The 22992-nt window shown below is 40.4% G+C and overlaps 1 protein-coding gene across 1 annotated transcript; it reads right to left on the minus strand.

Moving 5' to 3' along the window:
* Positions 1 to 663: 663 nt before the first annotated feature.
* Positions 664 to 22610, minus strand: cfap36.L (cilia and flagella associated protein 36 L homeolog). Its single transcript, NM_001087370.1, is given in 10 exon segments — positions 664 to 882; positions 6435 to 6584; positions 7520 to 7683; positions 9083 to 9158; positions 9295 to 9343; positions 15959 to 16046; positions 17531 to 17645; positions 19574 to 19675; positions 20896 to 20960; positions 22266 to 22610. Coding segments are annotated over 10 exon segments (1017 nt in total). The 5' UTR covers positions 22369 to 22610; the 3' UTR covers positions 664 to 777.
* Positions 22611 to 22992: the final 382 nt, after the last annotated feature.

The following is a 22992-nucleotide window of genomic DNA, read 5'->3' on the forward strand; positions in this document are numbered from 1 at the left end:
TTTGCCAAAACGTTTGATACCGTGCCCAACAAACGACTGCTTTCTAAACTAAGGTCTGTTGTTAATAAAGTCGTGGAAGAAGCGTGGAAGCTTAAGACAGAACTCTGTCTCTTAATTGGCTCATGTGACTTAACATGTTTGGTATGTTTGTGTGCACCGTGAATCGTAGGATCCCAGGGGGCGGCCCTTATTTTTTAAAATGGCAATTTTCTATTAAATGGCAATGGCACATACTAATAAAGTATATTTTTATGATAATGGTTTATTTACAGGGTTTTACACATGAGCTGTTTTATGCAATATATTTTTATAGAGACCTACACTGTTTGGGGAGTATAGTTTTCCTTTAAAAACAGATTCACTTGGAGCTTTAACAGACCGATGCCTTTTGGTTTGGAGGCCCAATACAGGGGTATTTAGTCTCTCCATTTTCTCGGCAGAAGGGAAACAGCAGACACCCTGTGTGTCACAAAACAAGAGACCAGGATGAAGACTTTGGATTTAATGTAAACAGAAGTGGATATATAATCATCTATATAATGTGCCAGCAATACTACAGCACATGTACCAATGAGCTTCTTTCCCTTCTGTCTCTACACTATGTACAAATTACGCATCAGTCCCAGGCAATACTAAGGTGATATTAATCTCTTCCAACCCATGTGGCTCTAAATATTTATTTAAGGCATACAAAAATATATGTATAGAATATACATATATCATATAATATATAATATACGAGTAGCTTTGGCAATGGGGGTCAATGGTTTAGGAGACTCAAGAGGCGGTGCCAGATTTCTCACATAAAATCACTTCCTCTTTCAGTTTTTCCGCAAGTTGCTTCCTTCTTTGCAAACTCTTCTTTTCTTCCTCTGTCATTTCCTGTATGGAGAGATTAAAGGGATAATGTCATGGGAAAACGTTTTTTAAAAAAAAAAAAAAAATGCATCAGTTAATAGTGCTGCTTCAGCAGAATTCTGCACTGAAATCCATTTCTTAAAAGAGCAAAAAGATTTTTTTTATTATTAGACATATACTCAGCTAGACATATAGTCATATAGTTCGTTTCCCAGCTGCCCCAGTTATGTGACTTGTGCTCTTATAAACTTCAGTCACTCTTTACTGCTGTACTGCAAGTTGGAGTGATATCACCTCTCTCCCTTTCCCCCCAGCAGCCAAACAACAGAACAATGGGAAGGTAACCAGATAGCATCTCCCTAAAGCTGGCCATAGATGCAAAGATCCGATCGTACAAATCATCGTACGATCGGACTTTCCCATCTCCCGACCCGCCACTAACCATTCAGATCAAAGTCTTACCAGTCAGATTAGTTAAAGAACAGATCAGCAATGTTCTGCCCCTGACAGCAATCGTATGATATCTATGTCCAACCAAAGCTAGTGACAGTCTCCCACTGAAAATCATACGATCGGCAATACACGCAGAGATATTATCGGCAGCCGACAGAAATTTTCTAACCTGTCCGATCAACCAAACGACCGATCTCCGCCGGACGAAAAATGTCAGGACTCTCCACACACGGTTCGAAAATCGTACGAATCCTCGATTCGTACGATCAGATCTTTGCGTCTATGGCCAGCTTAACACAAGGTAACAGCTGCCTGGTAGATCTAAAAACAACACTCAATAGTAAAATCCAGGTCCCACTGTGACACATTTAGTTACATTGAGTAGGAGAAACAACAGCCTGCCAGAAAGCAGGTCCATCCTAAAGTTCTGGCTCTTTCTGAAAGCACATGACCAGGCAAAATGACCTGAGATGGCTGCCTACACACCAATATTACAACTAAAAAAAACACTTGTTGGTTCAGGAATAACATTTTATATGGTAGAGTGAATTATTTGCAGTGTAAACAGTGTAATTTAGAAACGACACCATAAAAATCACGACAGAATCCCTTGAAGGAATTGTTCAGCAGGCATTAGATGTGTAAAGTAGCCCATACACTATCAGATGCGCTTGTTTGGCAAGGTTTGTTTGGGCCCACACGGGCCAATTAGCGGACGACATAGCCTGGAAAGCCAGGCCAAGCTGATCAGATCCAAATAGGCCAGGGTCGAATGGGTCTGATGCGAGCCAGGGGTCAACAATTGGATCATAAAGACAGGCCAACGGCTCATCAGCTGAGAACGTCATTAACATGCACATGTGGTACAAGCCTGACTCTTCTCTGTCCTGATTTTCAGCCAGTAGTCAGCAAGGCCCCATACACGGGTGCCATAAACAACAGCAAATCTCTCACATAATAAAAAGAAAATGTTTTTCTTGGTTGAACTTTCCCTTTAATTCCTAGAATCTGCTTCAACATTTTGCCATGTGCCCCCAGCATTCATTCACCCCAGAGTTAGAGCGCATGCCGTCGCTTACATACAAAGATTGCTGTATTGAACAACCGACAGTCAAAGGCAACACAACAAGTCATGGCCACAAGGTGAGGGAGCTGACAGAATGAAACATTAGGCAAATATAGATTATGCACAAAGGATAAGTAGTTAAGCAGGGTGAAATGAGTTTAACTAATTGGATTAAGTATTTCCAGGAATCTCTTTGCTTCTCTGCACTTCTGCTGCTTCCTCTGTGTATTCCCTTTTGTGACACACACACTGGCAATGACTGATTGTTGTTATTATTTATTATTGATATAATATATGTGTACAACAGATGGACATATACATCACAAATACACACTGTACCCCATTAACTACGTCAAGGTGCAAATAAAGCAGGTGGACCTTCCTACTTGCCGACACATCTTCACAAAGATGGCCATAGACGTAGAAGTGGGCAATATTGCGGCTGATCCAATCATGGGCCCAACAATCAGATCATAATGGATCCGATACCAGCAGTCGGATACACACATTGATGTGGCCGCGATCCGACAGGATTTTTTAACTTGCTCAATCGAGATCTGCCCGACTTTCGGAAAGATATCGATCGGGAACGTCCGTCGGATGGCCACACACAGGCCAATAAGCTGTCGGCAGCTTTTATCGGCCAGTGTATGGGGGCCTTAAAGGACCAGTAACATGAATTTTTTTTTAAAAAAAAAAAATCGTTTGTACTTAACGAAAAAAGCTACCACGACATTTGTAACTTCAAATTCGCAAAGTCTTTATTAAGAAATAACTTACCAATTCTCCTATTGCGCTCCTCTTCACAAATGGCGACAGGGAGACAATCTATCGTGTGGGGCTCTATTTCTTCTCCCTGCCTTCTATAGGAGATAGCCAGGGAGGAGAAATTGAGCACCACACACTGGATCATAGCCCTGTTGCCGAAAAAAAATATTTAAAAAAAAATGTTTTATGTTACTAGTCTTTTAAGCCTGTTCTCCAAAATGGGGTCTGAATCCTACACCCTACACATCTTTCATCTCCTGCATCCCCTTATTACTCTCCCCTACTATTATTTTGATACATTGTCAGCCCTCCTCCATGCGAATTACTGTCTCCTATGTCAGCTGTCCTGTATCACACAAGGTGTTTTTACGTTGCGTTTGAGCATAAATACGCCAATGAAACCACATGCAAATGATAATCTGCATTTTTCAGCCTGTAGTTTTCTTTTCCCAACATGCATTTCTGTTTTGTTTTTTTCCATCATTTTTTATTGGGTTTTCCAAAGCATAAAGGATTTTACTTTTTAACAGAGCAAGTTAAGTACAATAAAATTACAAAAATGCATATGCCATGCAGTTTACAACGAATACCAAACCAAATCCTAATTTGCATATGCAAATTAAGGGTAGGAAGCAGTAACGGAACTAGGTGGGGGCGGGCCCTTGTGTGGGCCGTGCAGCCGGGCCCGCCCCCACCCTCGCCCGTGTGATTTTTCTCTCGCGCCGCAGCCAACTCCAGCCGGCTGCAGCGCGCGCGATCTGCCGGGGGGGGCCCTGCGGGGGTGCGGGCCCTGGCCCAGTTGCACCCCCTGCTCCCCCGGTAGTTACGCCCCTGATGGGAAGGGGAAAACATTTTTTACTTCCTTGTTTTGTGACAAAAAGTCAAGGGATTTCCCTCCCCGCCCTTTGCATATGCATACTATTACATACAATACACATATGCAAATTAGGATTCGGTTCCGTTGGGCAGGAGGATTTGGCCGAATCCTTCTGATTTGGTGCATCCCTAGTTTTTTCTCGTTCCCCACAATTCTGCTCAGAAGAATTTTAGTAAACTTTTGTGAAAAAAAGCCAAGTGGAAAAGTCATTTACATGCAAAATGTAGCCAGATTGATCATTAATACGCAATGTAATTACATTGCCAGTATACAATGCCATAAATACGTATATGCACAATGCATCTCGCGAGAGTTTGCCTGCCATATTAAAAATATGCAGCGTATTTCAAACCTGCGGATCCCATACAGTTCAATGATATGGAGTTTCCTTGGCCTATCTGATGAAAAACACAAATACTGGCATCGGATGTTGGCTCCCAAGTGCCCCAGTTGGAATTCCATTATTTCCAGTAGGGCTTTATTTTGTATTTACGCTCAAATACGCAGTTTCAAAAACGCAACGTAAAAATGCCCCATGTGACCTGGCCCTAGCCCTAAGGCCAACCTTAACTTACCAGTTGTGTGTTAGGGAGAATGTTACAGTGAAAAGGAACGGATAGTGAATAAAGCATGGAAGAGGTCTGACCATGTACTTAGTACTGCTGAGTCCTGATGCATATACACGTCTGTTGGAACACCACAAGCCTGATCAACATTCACAATGATACAGCTTGTGGCTTTGTATGGGGAAAGGGGTGCAATTTCATGAGCCTTAAAGGAGAACTAAACCTTAAAAATAAATATGGCTAAAAATGCCATATTTTATATACTGAACTTATTGCACCAGCCTAAAGTGTCAGCTTGTCAATAGCAGCAATGATCCAGGACTTCAAACTTGTCACAGGGGGTCACCATCTTGGAAAGTGTCTGCGACACTCATGTTCAGTGGGCTCTAAAAAGCTGTTGAGAAGCTAAGTTTAGGGGTCGTCACAAATTATCCAGCAGAAAATGAGATTGGTCTGTAATATAAGATGATGCTACAGGGCTGTTTATTAAATTCTGATGCTAATTGTACTGGTTTCTAAGATGGAATGTAGCAATTATCTGTATTAATTACTAATGAGCCTTATATTGTGACATTTATATTCTATGGGTATTGTATATTGTGAGTGGGTCCCTAAGCTCAGTAAGTGACAGCAGCACAGAGCATGTGCAGTGAATCAGCAGAAAAGGAGATGGGGAGCTACTGGGGCATCTTTGGAGACACAGATCTTTACTGCTAAAGGGCTGTGGTTGCCTTGGGCTGGCACAGAAGCCCAAAACATAATGTACAACATTTCTAGCTACTTCTTTAGTTAGGCTTTAGTTCTCTTCAATACTTGTATCAATAGGAAACAAGTTACTAAGTATTTATAGTTAAAGGGATACTGTCATGGGAAAAAAAATTTTTTTCAAAATGAATCAGTTAATAGTGCTGCTCCAGCAGAATTCTGCACTGAAATCTATTTCTCAAAAGAGCAAACAGATTTTTTTATATTCAATTTTGAAATCTGACATGGGGCTAGACATTTTGTCAATTTCCCAGCTGCCCCAAGTCATGTGACTTGTGCTCTGATAAACTTCAATCACTCTTTACTGCTGCACTGCAAGTTGGAGTGATATCACCCCCCCCCCCCAGCAGCCAAACAAAAGAACAATGGGAAGGTAACCAGATAGCAGCTCCCTAAAACAAGATAACAGCTGCCTGGTAGATCTAAGAACAACACTCAATAGTAAAAACCCATGTCCCACTGAGACACATTCAGTTACATTGAGAAGGAAAAACAGCAGCCTGCCAGAAAGCATTTCTCTCCTGAAGTGCAGGCACAAGTCACATGACTTGGGGCAGCTGGGTAATTGACAAAATGTCTAGCCCCATGTCAGATTTCAAAATTGAATATAAAAAAATCTGTTTGCTCTTTTGAGAAATTGATTTCAGTGCAGAATTCTGCTGGAGCAGCACTATTAACTGATTCATTTTGAAATTTTTTTTTTTCCCATGACAGTATCCCTTTAAGGTTATATTTCATGGTGTATGGGCAGCTGTTGTATTTATACCTGTGCAAATATTGATCCTACATAGTGTTGCTTGGCTTTTTTTGTGAATTAACCCTGCTAATGCTGGGATCCAATGACAGACATTGTTGTTTTATATATCAAGCCTGCAGCCTGACTAATAACAGACAGTGGTAAGATCTATATTTTAACATTCATTGCTGCTACTCCAATACACATGGGACCCTGCGGAGTTACAGCATATAAGTGTACAGAATTGGTGCAGGATTGCTGGATTGCTACACCATTACTACATTAGCACTAAGGTAAGCATTTCGTTTTTTGTGTTAGGACACTTTAAGAAATCAGCCTGATTACCTGTTTCGAGCATGTTGCTTTTTCTTCATGCACTTCAGAATTATGGGCCATTTTCTTTGACTCTTGTTTTTTTGCCAGTAGCTCTTCCCTTCGCCTCCTGAGATATTCTGCTCTTTTCTGAAGCTGCTCCTTTTCAGCTTGTGATAAGTTCTGCACAGGACAAACTGAAATATTAGCTATAATAGCAATGGCCAATCAAATGCCTCATTTAACATTTCAAGATATTTGGCATTTCAAAAACCCTAACAGTCAAACCTCTCAGCCTTAGTCATTCATCATGAGGAAGCTATGATAGTCTACACTGTAAAGGAACGGTTCAGTATAAAAATAAAAACTGGGTAAATAGATAGTATGTGCAAAATAAAAAATGTTTCTAATATAGTTAGTTAGCCAAAAATGTAATTTATAAAGGTTGGAGTGTCTGGATGTCCAACATATCAGAACACTACTTCCTGCTTTTCAGCTCTCTAACTCTGAGTTAGTCAGTGACTTTAAGGGAGGCCACATGGGACATAACTGTTCAGTGAATTTGCAATTGATCCTCAGCATTCAGCTCAGATTCAGAAACAACAGTTATGACTCATGTGCTCCCCCCTCAAGTCACTGATTGGTTACTGACTGGTAACCAATCAGTGGAAACCAAGAGAGCTGCAAAGCAGGAAGTAGTGTTCTGGCTATTATGTTAGACATCAAGTCACTCCAGCATTTATACATTACATTTTGGGCAAACTAACTATATTAGAAACATTTTTTTTTATTTTGCACAGCATATTTACCCAGTTTTTATTTTTACACTGAACAATTCCTTTACATTTTGAAAAATTCTGATTATATTTAGAAGACAGGTAATAAAATCAGTAAAGCTCTGCACGCTAGCACAGAATAATTCCTGCAGTAACGCCATGGGTCAGCATTCACTTATATTATAATCCCAGTTTAGGAGTGTGTTGCTACATATCTAACAATGCCAAATTTCTCAGGAATTACTCAGTCCAGACGGGTGCTTAGCATGTTTCTTTATTTGGTACAAGCCAGACCTGGGTGTTTACAGGCTTTCATGCAATATATGTAAATCACAAACTTACAGTAACAGAACTGAGGATACCAGCTTCTTTCCTTGCTTGCTCCAACCAGGCCTCTGCTGCTTCTGTGTTACTCATTTCTTTTAATTTCATGGAAGCTTCTTCATAAGGACTTTCCTGCATTTTCACTGGCTGCTGTTCTATTTCATGACTCTGATCCGGAAGTTCTGTTATAAACAGTTTACAAAAGATAAAGTGCAACACACTTGGAAATTAAAAGGGGAGTATAAAATGAATGCCATTATAATTTTTCCCGAAATTCTACAAAGGTGTGATGGACTCTGCAGCCAGTTTCAGCCTTGTCTAAGTAAAGGTGAAAAAATAAAGATTAAACACACAAAGGCTGTATTATTCTCCCTAATTTTCTCTTCTTTTTCTCTCATTTGTCTTTTCCTCCCTATATTGGATATTTATAGCTTTTACATGGGGTGATTTGTGTGACACATTTCTATTGGTCCTTCCTCTTGATATGTAATCAATATAATATCCATTCGGATTGGTTCTGCACTTTGCACTGAACTTTTTACCTACTGGTCAAGACTGTTTGTGATGTAGTGCATTTTAATTGGTTGACACCCCTTTAAAAAGGATTGTACCTGGGGGAGACCTACAGCCTATGAGTAAGTGCCCACACAGGCACAAAACGCGTTAGGCCTATGAAGGTCCTAATAAAGCCTTTTTTGAACTTAATGAAAACCAGAACTACTGCTCACTCTATTTGGATTTTTGCTATATGGAAAAAAATTAAGAACCACAAAAGTACTTGATAAATATTATCCTTACGTGACCTAAGACCCTTAACTTACAACCTGCCTTTCTGCATGGCATTACTTACCCTTTTCAGTCTGCACACAAATAGTTCAGCATTACTGATTGCATCACAAACAATAGGTAAAGCTGAAGGAAAGCCCCCTTTATTCCAGTTAAACATTGATTTTAAAAAGTAAATAGTGGCATTTGGGGAGAGACTGCTAGAAAATGGTTAGATAATTGTAAAATGTAAAATAATTATCTTTACTTGTTATTGAATTCCATAAAATAGGCATGGCTTCAAGTGAGCATGGTGCCTTTTCATTACTTAGCACTGCAAGCGGTTGCAGGGTTAACAGGGGAGTTTTGACTGTCATCATTTTGCACCAGTCAGCAGCAAGGGTTAAACATCCTCTTAAATGCTGACAGCCTTTTACAGAGAGGAATTTAATGTATGATGAGGGGAACGTTACCTCAATGTGCATGATTATAAACAAAGGTAGTAGTAAGTGCTACTATACAGACTATATTAGGGCTAGATTTGCTGAAGTCTGATTCACGGAGTCTTAAATGGGCTTGCACAAAGCTGTATTGCATGTGAGTCACCTTGAGGCAGAGTGACCTCAATCAATACAGAAAGCAATAAGTAAAAATATGGCAGCTACAGAGATGTGCCATAAGAGAAGCTGATATATAATCTACGCTATACCTGCCCTTTTAAATATATGTGAAAAGTTATTTAGAAGAACATAAAGCATTATAACTCAACCGTTTGCATTCAGTACCAGGTTAGTACGGTGTCCCTTTAAGTCGTACCTGTATTGCTTGGTGTTCTCTCACTGCCGTTCGACTGTTTCGTTTTAGAGTGTTCCCCAAAAGTGCAATTCAATTCCTGTGCAGTTAAGATAAATGACATTAACACCGGTTTAAAAAATAAAATCTAGGCAACCGAGGGGAAAAAATGAACACAGGTTATTGTTAGTGAACTCTCTCAGGGCTACAATATATTCTGTATTAGCAGTCACTACCTTTGCGCTCCTCCTTAGCTGCTCCCGTTCATATTCTTCCTTTGATAGCCTGTAAAAGATCAAATTGCTGTTTATATGGGATGCGGAGCTGGGCATTTACAGATGGATTTCTGGTCTGATCTGTGTGTATGTAAGTAGACTCACAGATCAGAATACATTGGCTAGACTTCTGCTATGAGATCAGAATGCCACTACTCACTACTCACAGTAGTACTTTCTTCCTGTTTTGTATATATTTCAAGGTACAGTAATTAGGGATGCACCGAATCCACTATTTTGGATTGGCTGAACCCCCGAATCCTTCGCAAAAGATTCGTCTGAATACCGAACCAAATCCAAATCCTAATTTGCATATGCAAATTAGAGTTAGGAAGGGGTAAACATTTTTTACCCCTTGTTTTTTACTTTCTTGTTTTGTGACAAAAAGTCTTGTGATTTCCCTCCCCACTCCTAATTTTCATATGCAAATTAGGATTCGTATTCGGTTCGGCCAGGCAGAAGGATTCAGCCGAATCCGAATCCTGCTGAAAAAGGCAGAATCTTGCCCGCATCCCGAACCGAATCCTGGATTTGGTGCATCCCTAACAGTAAAGGTGGCCATACACGGAGAGATCCGCTCGTTTGGCGATATCACCAAATGAGCGGATCTCTCCCCGATATGCCCACCTTGAGGTGGGCAATATTGGGGTGATCCGATCGTGGGCCCTAGGGCCCAACGATCAGATCCTAACAAATGGTAATGGGCGGTCGGTTCGCGGGGCAGCATCAACGAACAGATGCAGCCGCGATCCGACAGGATTTTTAGTCCAATCCGATCGAGCCAAAAGAGCGGATCTCTCCCCGATATGCCCGAACGATATCGCCAAATGAGCGGCTCTCTCCCCGATATGCCCACCTTGAAGTGGGCAATATCGGGCTGATCCGATCGTGGAACCTAGGGCCCAACGATCGGATCCTAACGAATGGTAACGGGCGGTCGGATCGCATCAACGAACAGATGCGGCCACGATCTGACAGGATTTTTAGTCCAATCCGACCGGGGAAGCCCTTCGGGGGGGCCCCATACACGGGCCAATAAGCTGCCGACTCGGTCTGTCGGCAGCTTTTAACGGCCCGTGTATAGCCACCTTAATACTTCATATTAAAGGACCGGTAACAGTAATTTACCGTGCTGCGCTCGATTTCTTCTCCCTGCCTTCTATAGGAGATAGCCAGGGAGGAGAAATCGAGCGCCGCACTATGGATCATCGCCCTGTCGCTGTTTCAGAAGAGGAGCACATGCAGAGAATCGGTAAGTAATTTCTTAATAAAAGCTTTGCGAATTAAAAGTTTAAACTGTGTTGGTGGTTTTTTTTTTCTTTAAAAAGAAAAAAAGTTTTTTTAAAAAAATTACTGTTACTGGTCCTTTAAAAAAAGATTATTTGGGAATAATCCAAAATAGTCTATATTGGGCAATATACTACTGGGGTATTGCCCCAGTTCCCAAGGCTCCACTTATACGTACTTTACAAAAATGATATCCTGTAGCTCAAAATCCAAATATGTACTTTTATGAACTATATATATTATATATGTGATACTATTGTTCATACAGGCTACATGGAATAGGAATACGACCCCAGAAATATATGGTTAAAAAAACTAATTTTTGTTTGGTTTGCCCAACTTATTTCAGTATGGTCAGTATGTGAATCGATTAAAACATGATTTTTTATGGATTTTGAGCTATGGGATATAATTTTTATAAAGTACGTAACAGTAATACTTCATGTCTGTACTTTCTAACAGCTTTTCTACGTTAGAAAGAATGTTCTTGCTGTTTATTACAACCAATGTCGATTGAGCATTTATCTATAAACTCAAATCAGACGTCTGATCACAGAGCAGCCATATTAAGGTACGTTTATTTCATTGTTATCCTTCATAAAGCACTAACATTTCTGCAGCGCTTTGCAGAGATTATTCATCAGTCCCTGCGCCAGTAAGCTTACCATCAACAATTCCTATCATATTCACACAATACACAAATACACTGTACCGCACATCCTACACTAGAACGAAAATGAATGTATTCAATTGTCCTGCTGAAATACAATGTAGCTCTGTAGTAGAGAAATAAACAGACGCAACAATAAAATATAAAAGCAAATGCTGCGGAGAGACATGTTTCTGAAAAATGGAACCTATGGAACGACAGACGTTTCAAAAGTGATGCAGAAACATTTCTATTATTTTGAGAACATGTTATTTTCACTTTTAAAACGTTTCATATTTAGTGCTGATCTCCTTTGGCTGCCATATTGCATGTACAATGGTGATGCCAGACTGGGGTGGTGGATCAGCTTTTCAATGATCTGACCAGCTGAAGCACTAATATAATCACATATATTGTCACCCCACTGCATCGCATCAGAGCTCCATGTGCAGCAGCGAAAGGATAAGGGAACAGAAGAAGGAAGCAAGAGTTTAGAATGGATTTAAAGTGACAGGGGATTATTCCCTTAAAAACTGGAACATGTTAAGATCACTTTAATATGTGCCACAAAGCAAAAATATTGTGAAATATGTACCAACAAAAGGGCATGCAAAAATGTAAAACAACAACGTGAAATGAGGCTTCGGGGGAAATTAAAATGAACAGCAAACAAAGCACATTGATCTAAGGGTAGTGACACGGGGTGAGATTCGTCGCCCCTGATTTTTAAAAATTTAGTTTCAGTGACGCATCGACCGTCTTTTTTGCAAGATCTACTGAGTGATTTGCATCCCATAGTGAACCACCCGCGGGGTTGGACGTTCTTCACCAAGATCAATGCGCCTATCTGTCAAAGAAATGATTTTAAAAAAAAAAAGGCATTTATGTGGTGTATTGTCGCACGCGTATTGTGTGTATCTTCGTATGCGAATGATGAGTGAGCGTGTGGTTGCTGGAACAAAGAATGCGAAATTGCCGCCCTAGAAATTACGCCCATACGTTCTTACAATATGCCGCGCACACAAGAAATTGCATATTATCGCAGCTACTAATCTCCTTGTGTGTTTTGCTAGCGCAGATTTTCACAACTTCTAAAAAGCCATGCCATTTCTGATAAATCACTCAAAAAATGGTCTCCGTGGGTTTTCGGACTACAGACAATTTCAAAAAGCAATGTGTGTGTAGTAGCTGGCAATTTACATTTTTCTCTATGGCAAGATAAAACGAAGGGCGGGGACGTCATCCACAGGAGCCTGGGGTACATGCGGTTGAGACGCCGGCAAATCAATCTGCACTGACTGCTCCGGAGACCCGAAAAAAGCAGCGAAGTGGTGACAATTTAAAAGAATCTTTCTTATATGCGATTTTAATAGTAACATTGTGAGTGTACAGTACTTTTTTTTTTTTATAATCGTTTTTATTGTTTTCAAAACAAAATACAAAGAAAAAGAAAAAAAAAAAGAAAGGTTGGTGGAGAAACAAGTCACAATACTTGGCATTCAGCACTGTACAGATGCATAACCGTACACATGACCAGGTACACAATTTCACAGTACAGCACATACATCATAACAATGACATGGAGACAAATCTTACAGATACAGTTTCTCAGGTAGGGGCAGCCCCAAGCCGCAAAGCTTCCACCCATCCCGTCCAGACCGAGTCAAACTTATGAGGTGTGCCTCTTTGGATATAGACTAACCGTGCCAGCGTAATATGTGTGTACAGTACTTTTTAACTTTATTGAATATTTAAAAAAAAATGACGGTTTTACACTATGTCAGCGCATTCTTTTAGAAATGTGGATACAGAAGCCAGCTGGAGAGGTTATTATTATCAACGCCTTTTTTCCTTTTAAACGCTCGTGAGTACCCCACCATAAGAGTGGCCACACGGTGTGAATTCGAGTAATTGAAGGATTGGCACATAGAGGGCAAAAATAAAAAAATTGCGAAAGGATTTTTAGCACCAATTTTTGCCTTTATCTTAATTTTTCTCACCTGAGGTGTACTAAATTTATGCTAAGAGATACTACACTATATTGGAATTATTATTTTTCTCTTTTTCCTCTAATTGTCTAATTTTCCTGCTCATGAGCGCTGGTCCTCCCAAAAATACGATTTGAAGACAAAACGAACGACTTGTTGCCGAAACTCACTTTTAAAAAATGCATGCAACAAATCTCCCCGTGTGCCACTACCCAAAGGGTAAGGGCACACACTAAGATTCGGGGAGATTTAGTTGCCCGGCCACAAATTGCCTCTTCTTCGGGCGACTAATCTCCCTGAAAAGCCTTCCCGCTGGCTAGAATCTAAATCGCAGGCGGGGTGGCACTCGGATCACTTCGTTTTCCAAAGTCTCCCGAAGTTGCCTCGCGAGGAAACTTTGGGCGACATCGGAAAATGAAGCACTCCGAGTGCCAACCTGCCGTTGATTTTGATTCTAGCCAGCGGGAAGGCTTTTCAGGGAGATTAGTCGTCCGAAGAAGAGGTGATTCGTCGCTGGGCTACTAAATATCCCTGAATCTTCGAGTGTGTCTCTTCCCTAAAACAAAAGCCACACAGTTTGCATGCTACTGACCCTTTGCATAAATGTAATCAGATCAGGATTTTCAACCCATAAAAACATCTCCTCGTTTGCAAAAGTCACTGTTGAAGATTAACAGCCGCCTTATAAATAATTACTACTCAGCCAGCAACAGATGTGTAACATTCGAAAATAAACAGCTCAAACATTTCCAAATAGTAGGTGATAATTAAAAAATAATAAAAAAATGATTAAAATTCACTTTAACATCTGTTTTTAGTATGGAACAGGTATACCATCTAACTTTTCACTTGGTCTCATTTTATTTTGCACAACTTTTCATTTATAAGCCTTCCTAATAGGATATGTAAATACATAGCAGACCAATTGAAAACTTTCTAAGAAATTCAGCTGTCTGCAAAAAGACAAGCACTTTTTTCAGTTCAGTTGTTTTCAGATAGTTTACCAGAAATACAGACTTTTTTTTTAATCACTTTCTATTTGTGCCTGTTTTTCTATTGAATCTTAAAGTTCTTATGTCTTTCTAAAGCAGCTGTGGGGTGCGGGGGTCACCGACTGTTTTAAATTGATACATTGTTTGATACATTTCTTATCTTTGGTCCTGCTGAGCAGAATCCCTGAGTTTCATTAAAGGCAGCTGTTAGAATTGATACAATAGTTGCTAATATCCCACAGATGCTGCTGAGAAATGTATCAACTAATGGAGCAAATTGTAACAGTTCAATATCTGCGATACATATATAGAAAAATGTTCAGTGCCTATGCATTGGGTAGTAATTTTGGGGTTAACTTACCCAAGCAAACGGGGGATCCAGGTGCACAAACCCCAAACTTTCAGCTCAGGAAGGCAATATAGCAAGTAAAAAAATAGTGATGGGCTGGCACAAACTGGATCACACTCCAGAAATAGATTAGTCATAGGCTAAATAAACATTTAACACACAAGCATATTTAAATGAAAAGTAACCAATCAGTCGCATTTGTCTAACTGCCAATCCAAATTGGGGGTGGTAATTAGAGGTAGGCCTATAGTAATCAGTCTTACTTTGGCCAATCCACGGTATAATTATAGATTAAGGTTACAGATTGAATGTCTATCAAAAAACTTTATACATAAAAATACAATTACAAAGTTAAAATTGGACGTTTTTGTAAATTGTTAGAGCAGTTAAATAACAGCATTGTATTTTAGTTTAAATAGTAAAAAAAAATAGTATAAAAAAGGTTTAAATATTCATAGTATGTGTATACATAGGGTGACTATAATTTTCAAAGATTTATATTTTTATATGAAACAGGTAACATTATATTCAAAGTTCATGCCGAATGGCTGTCTAGTTTCTAGAAAAATTATCCACTTAGCTTCTGTTTGTTTAAATATCACCACCTCTAACATGTGCTGAGATTTTTTCTATGCCAGTTACTGAGAAGTTGAAGTTGTAAACTGATACATTATTTGATACATTTCTTATCTTAGTCACTGCTGAGCAGAATCTCTGGGTTTCATTACAGGCAGCTGTTAGAATTGATACAATAGTTGCTAATACTCCAGAGATGCTGCTGAGAAATGTATCAACTAAATGTTGCAAAATTGTAACAGTTTAATATCTCCACATGAATTACTGAGCTGCCAGACAAACACCAGAGAGAGGAACATTCAACTTTACACTTCAATTTTTGCTACATTGTTTAAAAAGTATCAAGCAGGCATTACGCAAATGCTGCTTTTAATAGCAACTGTTTTTACAAATAACTTTAAAAGCACTGAATTTTTTTTTAGCAAGTGCATATTGGAAAGGTGCTTAGAATTATGTTTTCTTTTATTGGGCAAAGTTTTAAGTGTGGTTATATAGTGAACAAAATACCCCCTCTTGTAAAATATAAGGATATTATATATTATATATATATTTACCGAGGAGTTCCATGACCATATAAAAATACAAGGCCGAGGACTTGTAATATCCTCATATTTGCAATAGGTGGTACTTTATTTATTATAATACACAAGTTTCAGTGAGTCAAGTGGCAGAATGACATCACTAAGCTCCGATTATAACTGATGATATACATGGCTCTTGTTTATTATAATGATATACAGGTATAGTAGTATGCTGGTTAATGAATTCTAATAATTTAAGTTACCTGAGTGCTTCTGATACCAGTTTCATCTCCTCTTGTTCAAGATCAGAAATAATATCACTGCCATGCTGCAAACAATCCGGGAGCACACCTGAATCAAAGAGAAGTATTCCGTGAATATATTGACTTCTCTTGTAGAAGCAGAGTCGTCATCAACAGATCACATTGTTCATTTCTATTCTAATGAAGTGACCAACCAACTGCATTACCAGAATGTAGCCTTGTGTGTAGTCTGCATGATACTGGCACTTGACTTCATATTCTAGTAAATGTGCCAGTGGGATTAAAACCAATACCCTGAGCTTATTTTTTTCTTTATCCGATACCTCCCTGCAGGTCCCCAAATTTAAATCTTTTAGGGATGCACCGAATCTAGGATTCGGTTCGGGATTCAGTCTTTTTCAGTAGGATTCGGATGAATTCTTCTGCCCGCCCGAAACGAATCCTACTTTGCATATGCAAATTAGGGGCTGGGAGGGAAATCCAGTGACTTTTTGTAACAATTTAGTTAGTAACAATGAAGTAAAAAATGTTTCCCTTTCCCACCCCTAATTTGCATATGCAAATTAGGAATCGGTTTGGTATTCAGCCGAATCTTTCACGAAGGATTCGTGGGTTCGGCCAAATCCAAAATAGGGGATGCGGTGCATCCCTAAAATCTTTTGATCCTAAAAATGTTTCTCCAGGGACCATGGAATGCAGAATTAATACTGGGCAACCAGTCCAGTAAAGTTAGTATGCATTTGCTTATAGGAGGCCAAAAGATCATAATAATTAAATCCAAGTGAAAACTGTGGGAAGATGTTGCTTCCATACTGGACTTTCTACAACATATGGTCTGTTGCCAACGGGACTCTGATAACACCTTACAGCCCTCATATTGGCACATAATCTGGCTGGCCTCTGCAATGTTCTCAATTACTGCAGCTTCACGCTGTGTCTCTAGGGCCCACTAGAGAACATGACATCCAAGTCCCACTTTCATAAGAAATCAATGGAGACAGTTCCAAATGGTAGAGCGGTACAGACTATAGAGTTTTCCAATCTAGACCCCATCTCTGGTATTCTGGCAGGCCTGTCCAACCATTCTACCAAACAACTTTTGTGGTTGTCAGGAAACTGTAACTCATACGTGGTGGTGGTCAGTCATGTTGTAAAGGTAAAATTGTTTGGTGACCAAGTCGCTAGGTTTACTGTTTTTATAAGCACTTTATAAGTTCCCATGGTTGCTATCATTCCCGTTTACAGTTCTAGGCCTTAATAAAGAGGGTAATCTCTCTCAACAAATTCTCTCTGCAGCCAAATTGCCTCACATTGGCTGTCTAGCAATAAACATATTTTCCCTTTTTTAAATAAAACTGATGAAAGGCGGACACCAAGATACTGTTATCAATGAAGCCAATATGGATATACCATTATAAATGTTGCCTCGAACACCTACATTTTTTGGGGCTTTATCGGGTATCTTTTCCTCCCCACCACATTAATTTTTCCCAGAATCTCGCCTTATATATATTAATAGTATATATTCAAGTACTATATATATATATATTTAAGAATAAACCTATTTATTACCATTTCTTTCTTGTATTATTCTAATTGCTTGTAGTTGTAGTTCAATATTTTTCTGTACCATCATCGCTTTAAAGATTTTAAAATCTTCCACAGCCAAAACAGGCTGCAAAATGTTCTGTAGCAAAAATATGAAAAATGTTACTGGAATGTAGCAGAGACACACAGTTGAACTGCTACATGTAGCTCAATTCAATCAATCTCATGGTGGAGTCAGCTGACCTTTAAAGGAGTTGTAGCAGAAAGAATCCCAAGGCACACAGGATAATTGCAAGCAAGCTGCCTTGTGTGTTTATTGCGAAGTGCAACATTTCGGGGTCACGCCCCTTTCTCAAGCATGCTGTATTGTATCGTCTTATAAATATTTTTTTTGTCAAAATGCATTTGTTGCAGAAATCTTTCGGCTTGTTACATAGTTACATTGGGTTAAAAAAGACAAAGTCCATCAAGTTCAACCCCTCCAAATGAAAACCCAGCATCCATACACACACCCCTCCATACCTTTACAAAAATTCTATATACCCATACCTATACTAACTATAGAGTTTAGTATCACAATAGCCTTTGATATTCTGTCTGTCCAAAAAATCATCCAAGTCCCTCTTATAGTCATTAACTGAATCAGCATCACAACATCACCCGGCAGTGCATTCCACAACCTCACTGTCCTCACTGTGAAGAACCCCCTACGTTGCTTCAAATGAAAGTTCTTTTCTTCTAGTCTAAAGGGGTGGTCTCTGGTACGGTGATCCTCTTTATAGGTAAAAAGGTCCCCTGCTATTTGTCTATAATGTCCTCTAATGTACTTGTAAAGTGTAATCATGTCCCCTCGCAAGCACCTTTTTACAGAGAAAACAACCCCAACCTTGACAGTCTACCCACATAATTTAAGTCTTCCATCCCTCTAACCAGTTTAGTTGCACTTAGTCTCTGCACTCTCTCCAGCTCATTTATATCCCTCTTAAGGACTGGAGTCCAAAACTGCACTGCATACTCCAGATGAGGCCTCACCAGGGACCTATAAAGAGGCATAATTATGTTTTCATCCCTTGAGTTAATGCCCTTTTTTATGCAAGGCAGAACTATTATTTTGCTTTATTTGCTCGTTAAAAAAGATCATTTCATCAGTGGGAGATGCCATGCTGCAAAATGATGGCAGACAAAAGACACTTTAAAGGGGTTTATTTACTCTTAAACTTTAAATATGATGTAGACATTGATATTCTAAGACAATTAGCAATTGGTCTTCATGTTTATGATTTTTCAGTTATTTAGCTTTTATTTTTTTAGCTCTCCGGTCTGGTATTTTAGCAGCTATTTGGTTGCTAGGGTCCTATCTACCCTAGCGACCAGGCAATGGTTGGAAAGATATGGTATATGAATAGAAGAAGGCCTGCATAGAAAGATAAGTAATCAAAAGTAACAATAACATTGAAGCTTCACAAAAGCAATAGTTTTTGGCTGCTGGAGGTAAGTCTTTCAAATGGGGGTCAGCTGGAAAGAGACAGAAGAGGAAGGGCAATAATTCAAAGACCGAAAACCAATTGCAAAGTTGCTAGGAATAGGACATTCTATAACATCATAAAAGTTAATCCGCCCATTTAAACCAGGGTTACAGAATATCAGATGCAATAACACTGGCTTGTTTGTCCTACAGAGACTAACATCTCCCAGAAACAGCGGAACCCTTACTTTAAACATTAGTATAATTTCAAGCTGTCGTGTGTATTTATCACACTCTGTAATGAACACAAAACTCCTTTCAAAATGCTGGTTGTAAAAAGCTGTATAATACATGTGCTGCTTTTCACATGACTTTTCACTTCCGATTTTCTTCTCAGTCCATTTCCTGTCAAATAATGGTGTACAGTTTTGGAGTGAATCAAAATAAACCCAATCATAAATATCACTTTCAAATGATTGACTGCCTGCTGATTTTACATGTGGTGAAGGACGGCGTTAAATCATGCAAAAAGAACATTATAGCAGCTTGTTCTACTGCCTCCACAACTCTTCTAAACTGTAGATATTTACATCTCACTGTACCTTAAGTGTTGCAGAATGTGCAAGGGGAGCTGCGCAGGCTTCTTGAAACTGCTCCTCACTGATCCCAACTTCATTCAGATGCTGCGTTAGAAGAGTTTCTACCTGCAGAAATTCAGTTACATCAAAACAACAATGAGAAATGCTTATAACTTTACATGGGATACAGACGAAACAGCATTTAGTCGGAAGTATGAAGTATGTGTTTAGCTGGAAACAAGATTACTGTTAAAGGGATAGTAACATCAAAAAATGTAATTGTTTTAAAGTAATAAAAATTAGGGATGCACCGCTATTTTGGATTCAATGAACCCCCGAATCCTTCCTGAAAGATTCAGGTGAATACTGAACCAAATTTGCATGTGCAAATTAGGGGTGGGAAGGGGAAAACGTTTTTTACTTCCTTGTTTTGTGACAAAAATCACGCGATTTCCCTCCCCTAATTTGCATATCCAATTTTGGATTCTGATTCGGTTCGGCCGGGAAGAAAGATTCTGCCGAATCCGAATCCTGCTGAAAAGGTCCAAATCCTGGCCAAATCCCGAACCGAATCCTGGATTCGTGCATCCCTAATAAAAATATAATGTATTGTTTCCCTGCACTGGTACAACTGACTTGTTTGCTTTATAAACACTACAATAGTTTATATAAACAAGCTGTTGTGTAGCCATGGGGACAGCCATTCAAAATACAGGTTACATAGCAGATAAGAGATGCACTCTGCAGGATACCATTGTATTCTATTACAGAGCTTATCTGTTACTGCTAAGTAGTCTGTGCCTGTTCTTCTTTAGTAGATTGAATGGTTCTCCATCACTACACAGAAGCCTATTTGTATAAACTGTAGCTGTCTTTCTAAAGCAAACACATAATTTTTACCAGTGCATAATAGCAGTACATTATATTTGAATTAGTTAAAAACTTTTATTTTTTGGTGTTACTGTTCCTTTAAGTACGAGGCCAGTGGCACACATAGGGGCTTATGTAATAAAACGCACTAAGTTTGCCCCAGAGCAGTAACTTATAGCAACTAATTAGCAGGTAGCAGTTTCTGGTCACCGGTTAAAAAGCAAACATCTTATTGGTTGCTATGGATTACTGCTGCAGGGCAAACTTAGTACATTTTATTACATATGGGGCATAGTGCTAATGCATGTCACTGACCTTAGAAAACATTAGTTTGTGAATGATAACCCGCCCATGCATTTCAGTTTACAGTTCCTTCTGTCAGTAGTCCTCCATGCCGCCTCCTCTGGGGCTCCTACCCCACACAGTCAGCCCCTCCCCCGATGTCCCCAGCAGTCAGCCCCTCCCCTGATATTTACCAGTTCTTTGTATTCGTTGTGGATGTCTGTGTAGGATAACTTGTTTTCCTCGTCATCATCAAAAACTAAAAACAGAAAATATATTTAATCAGCTGACTGAACATGTAGCAAACAATCCCTTACTTATCACATTGAGCAGGTAATTGAGCAAAGTGAGCTCTAGATCCTAAGGATAATGGCACATATGTGGGTTCAGCTTCCAAAAATACCAAAAATACAGTGGCCCCATCGCCACCTTCCATTGTTCCATTCATTTATGTGAAGATGCTGAAAGTTGTGATTCTAAGATCATTTGCATCTAGTCTTTATTTTAATGGGTTTTGAATTATTTTTCTTTTTGTTCAGCAGTTCTCCAGTCTCTGGTCGCTATCTGGTTGCCAGGGTACTGTTTACCCTAGCAACCAGGCAGTGGCTTGAATGATCTACCCCAAGAACTGGCGGCTTTCCCAGCCCAGCTAGGATGTATGTTCAAGAGTATTATTTCTGCACTGCTACTTTACTCCTCTAATCTCAGTCCCCTGTTGCGCTGCTGCTTGAGTTTCCCGGACCCACCTATGTGCCCTCTTTATTCCCACTTGCTATCCTTCCTCTCTATCCCACCTATGTGCCCTTTCTATCCCCACTTGTCCACCCTCTCTATCCCACCTGTGCGCCCCACCTTAAGTGCCCTCTCTATCCCACCTATGTGCCCTCTCTATCCCCACTTGTGCCTCCTCTCTATCCCCACGTGTGCACGCTCTATATCCCACCTATGTGCCATCTCTATCCTCACTTGTGCCCTCTCTATCCCACCTGTGCACCCTCTATATCCCACCTATGTGCCCTCTCTATCCTCACTTGTGCCCTCTTTATCCCCACTTGTGCCTCCTCTCTATCCTCACTTGTGCCCTCTTTATCCCCACTTGTGCCTCCTCTCTATCCCCACTTGTGCACGCTCTATATCCCACCTATGTGCCATCTCTATCCTCACTTGTGTCCTCTCTATCCCACCTATGTGTCCTATCTATTCCCACTTGTGCGCCCTCTATATCCCACCTATGTGCCCTCTCTATCCCCCACTTGTGTGCCCTCTCTATCACCAGGTCTGTGTCCTCTCTATCCCCCACTTGTGTGCCCTCTCTATCCCCACTTGTATGCCCTCTATATCCCACCTCTGTGCCCTCTCTATCACCACCTCTGTGCCCTCTCTTTCCCCACTTGTGCCCTCTATATTCCATCTATGTGCCCTCTCTATCCCCCACTTATGCGCCCTCTATCACCACCTCTGTGCCCTCTCTATCCCCACTTGTGCCTCCTCTCTATCCCCACTTATGCGCCCTCTATATCCCACCTATGTGTCCTCTCTATCCCCACTTGTGCGACCTCCCCACCTGAGCATTTGTGCTCCATGAATTCCAAGACTGGCACCGTCCAGACGGGCCCACTCACGAAGCCCAGGACACTCTCCAGCACCCATTCCGCATCCGAGGCCATGGCCGCCGCCGCCCCTTTAGAAAGCCGCAGCGATGAGTGAGAAAATGAAGGGCTACAGGCCCGGTGTATGTTGATTCCCCACACAACAGCGTCACTCGCGTGCACGGAGACCTCCGATGACGGTGCGGGAACCTGGAACCCCCGGAGCGCGCCTAGCACGGCCGTAATGCGTTTCCATGGTGACCGGCGTGTCCTGGGAATGCGGGGAGCGTCCGCGAGCGAGCGCCGAGATTTTCAGTCAGAAGCAGAGAAGAAGCAGCAAGGCGGGGGGAGGGTTTGTTCCAATTACTCACAGGCCAGAGGGGTGCGCTATTCGGGGGAATCTGTAGTGACCTGCCTGTTACTTGTTGCAGGGAGTTCATAGCACCCTCCACTTACAATTCAGGATTTCTTTCTTTCCCAGCTTTTCTTACTCAAACTACAGCCATGTTTACTATAATCTAACATACAATAACCACTAAATCCAGTTCCAATCAACAAAGTACCGGATGTTTACCAGGGGCTGAGGCGCCGCAGAGTTAAGACAGTTCTAGGTCCATAGTCAATAAATAATCACAATATTCTCCTCCAGGCACTTGGGGATTACACTCACGTGATGATGACGCTCCCACTCGGCCCATATGT

The sequence above is a fragment of the Xenopus laevis genome, chromosome 5L (genome assembly GCF_017654675.1).
Source record: "Xenopus laevis strain J_2021 chromosome 5L, Xenopus_laevis_v10.1, whole genome shotgun sequence".
In the NCBI taxonomy this organism is placed as follows: Eukaryota; Metazoa; Chordata; class Amphibia; order Anura; family Pipidae; genus Xenopus; species Xenopus laevis.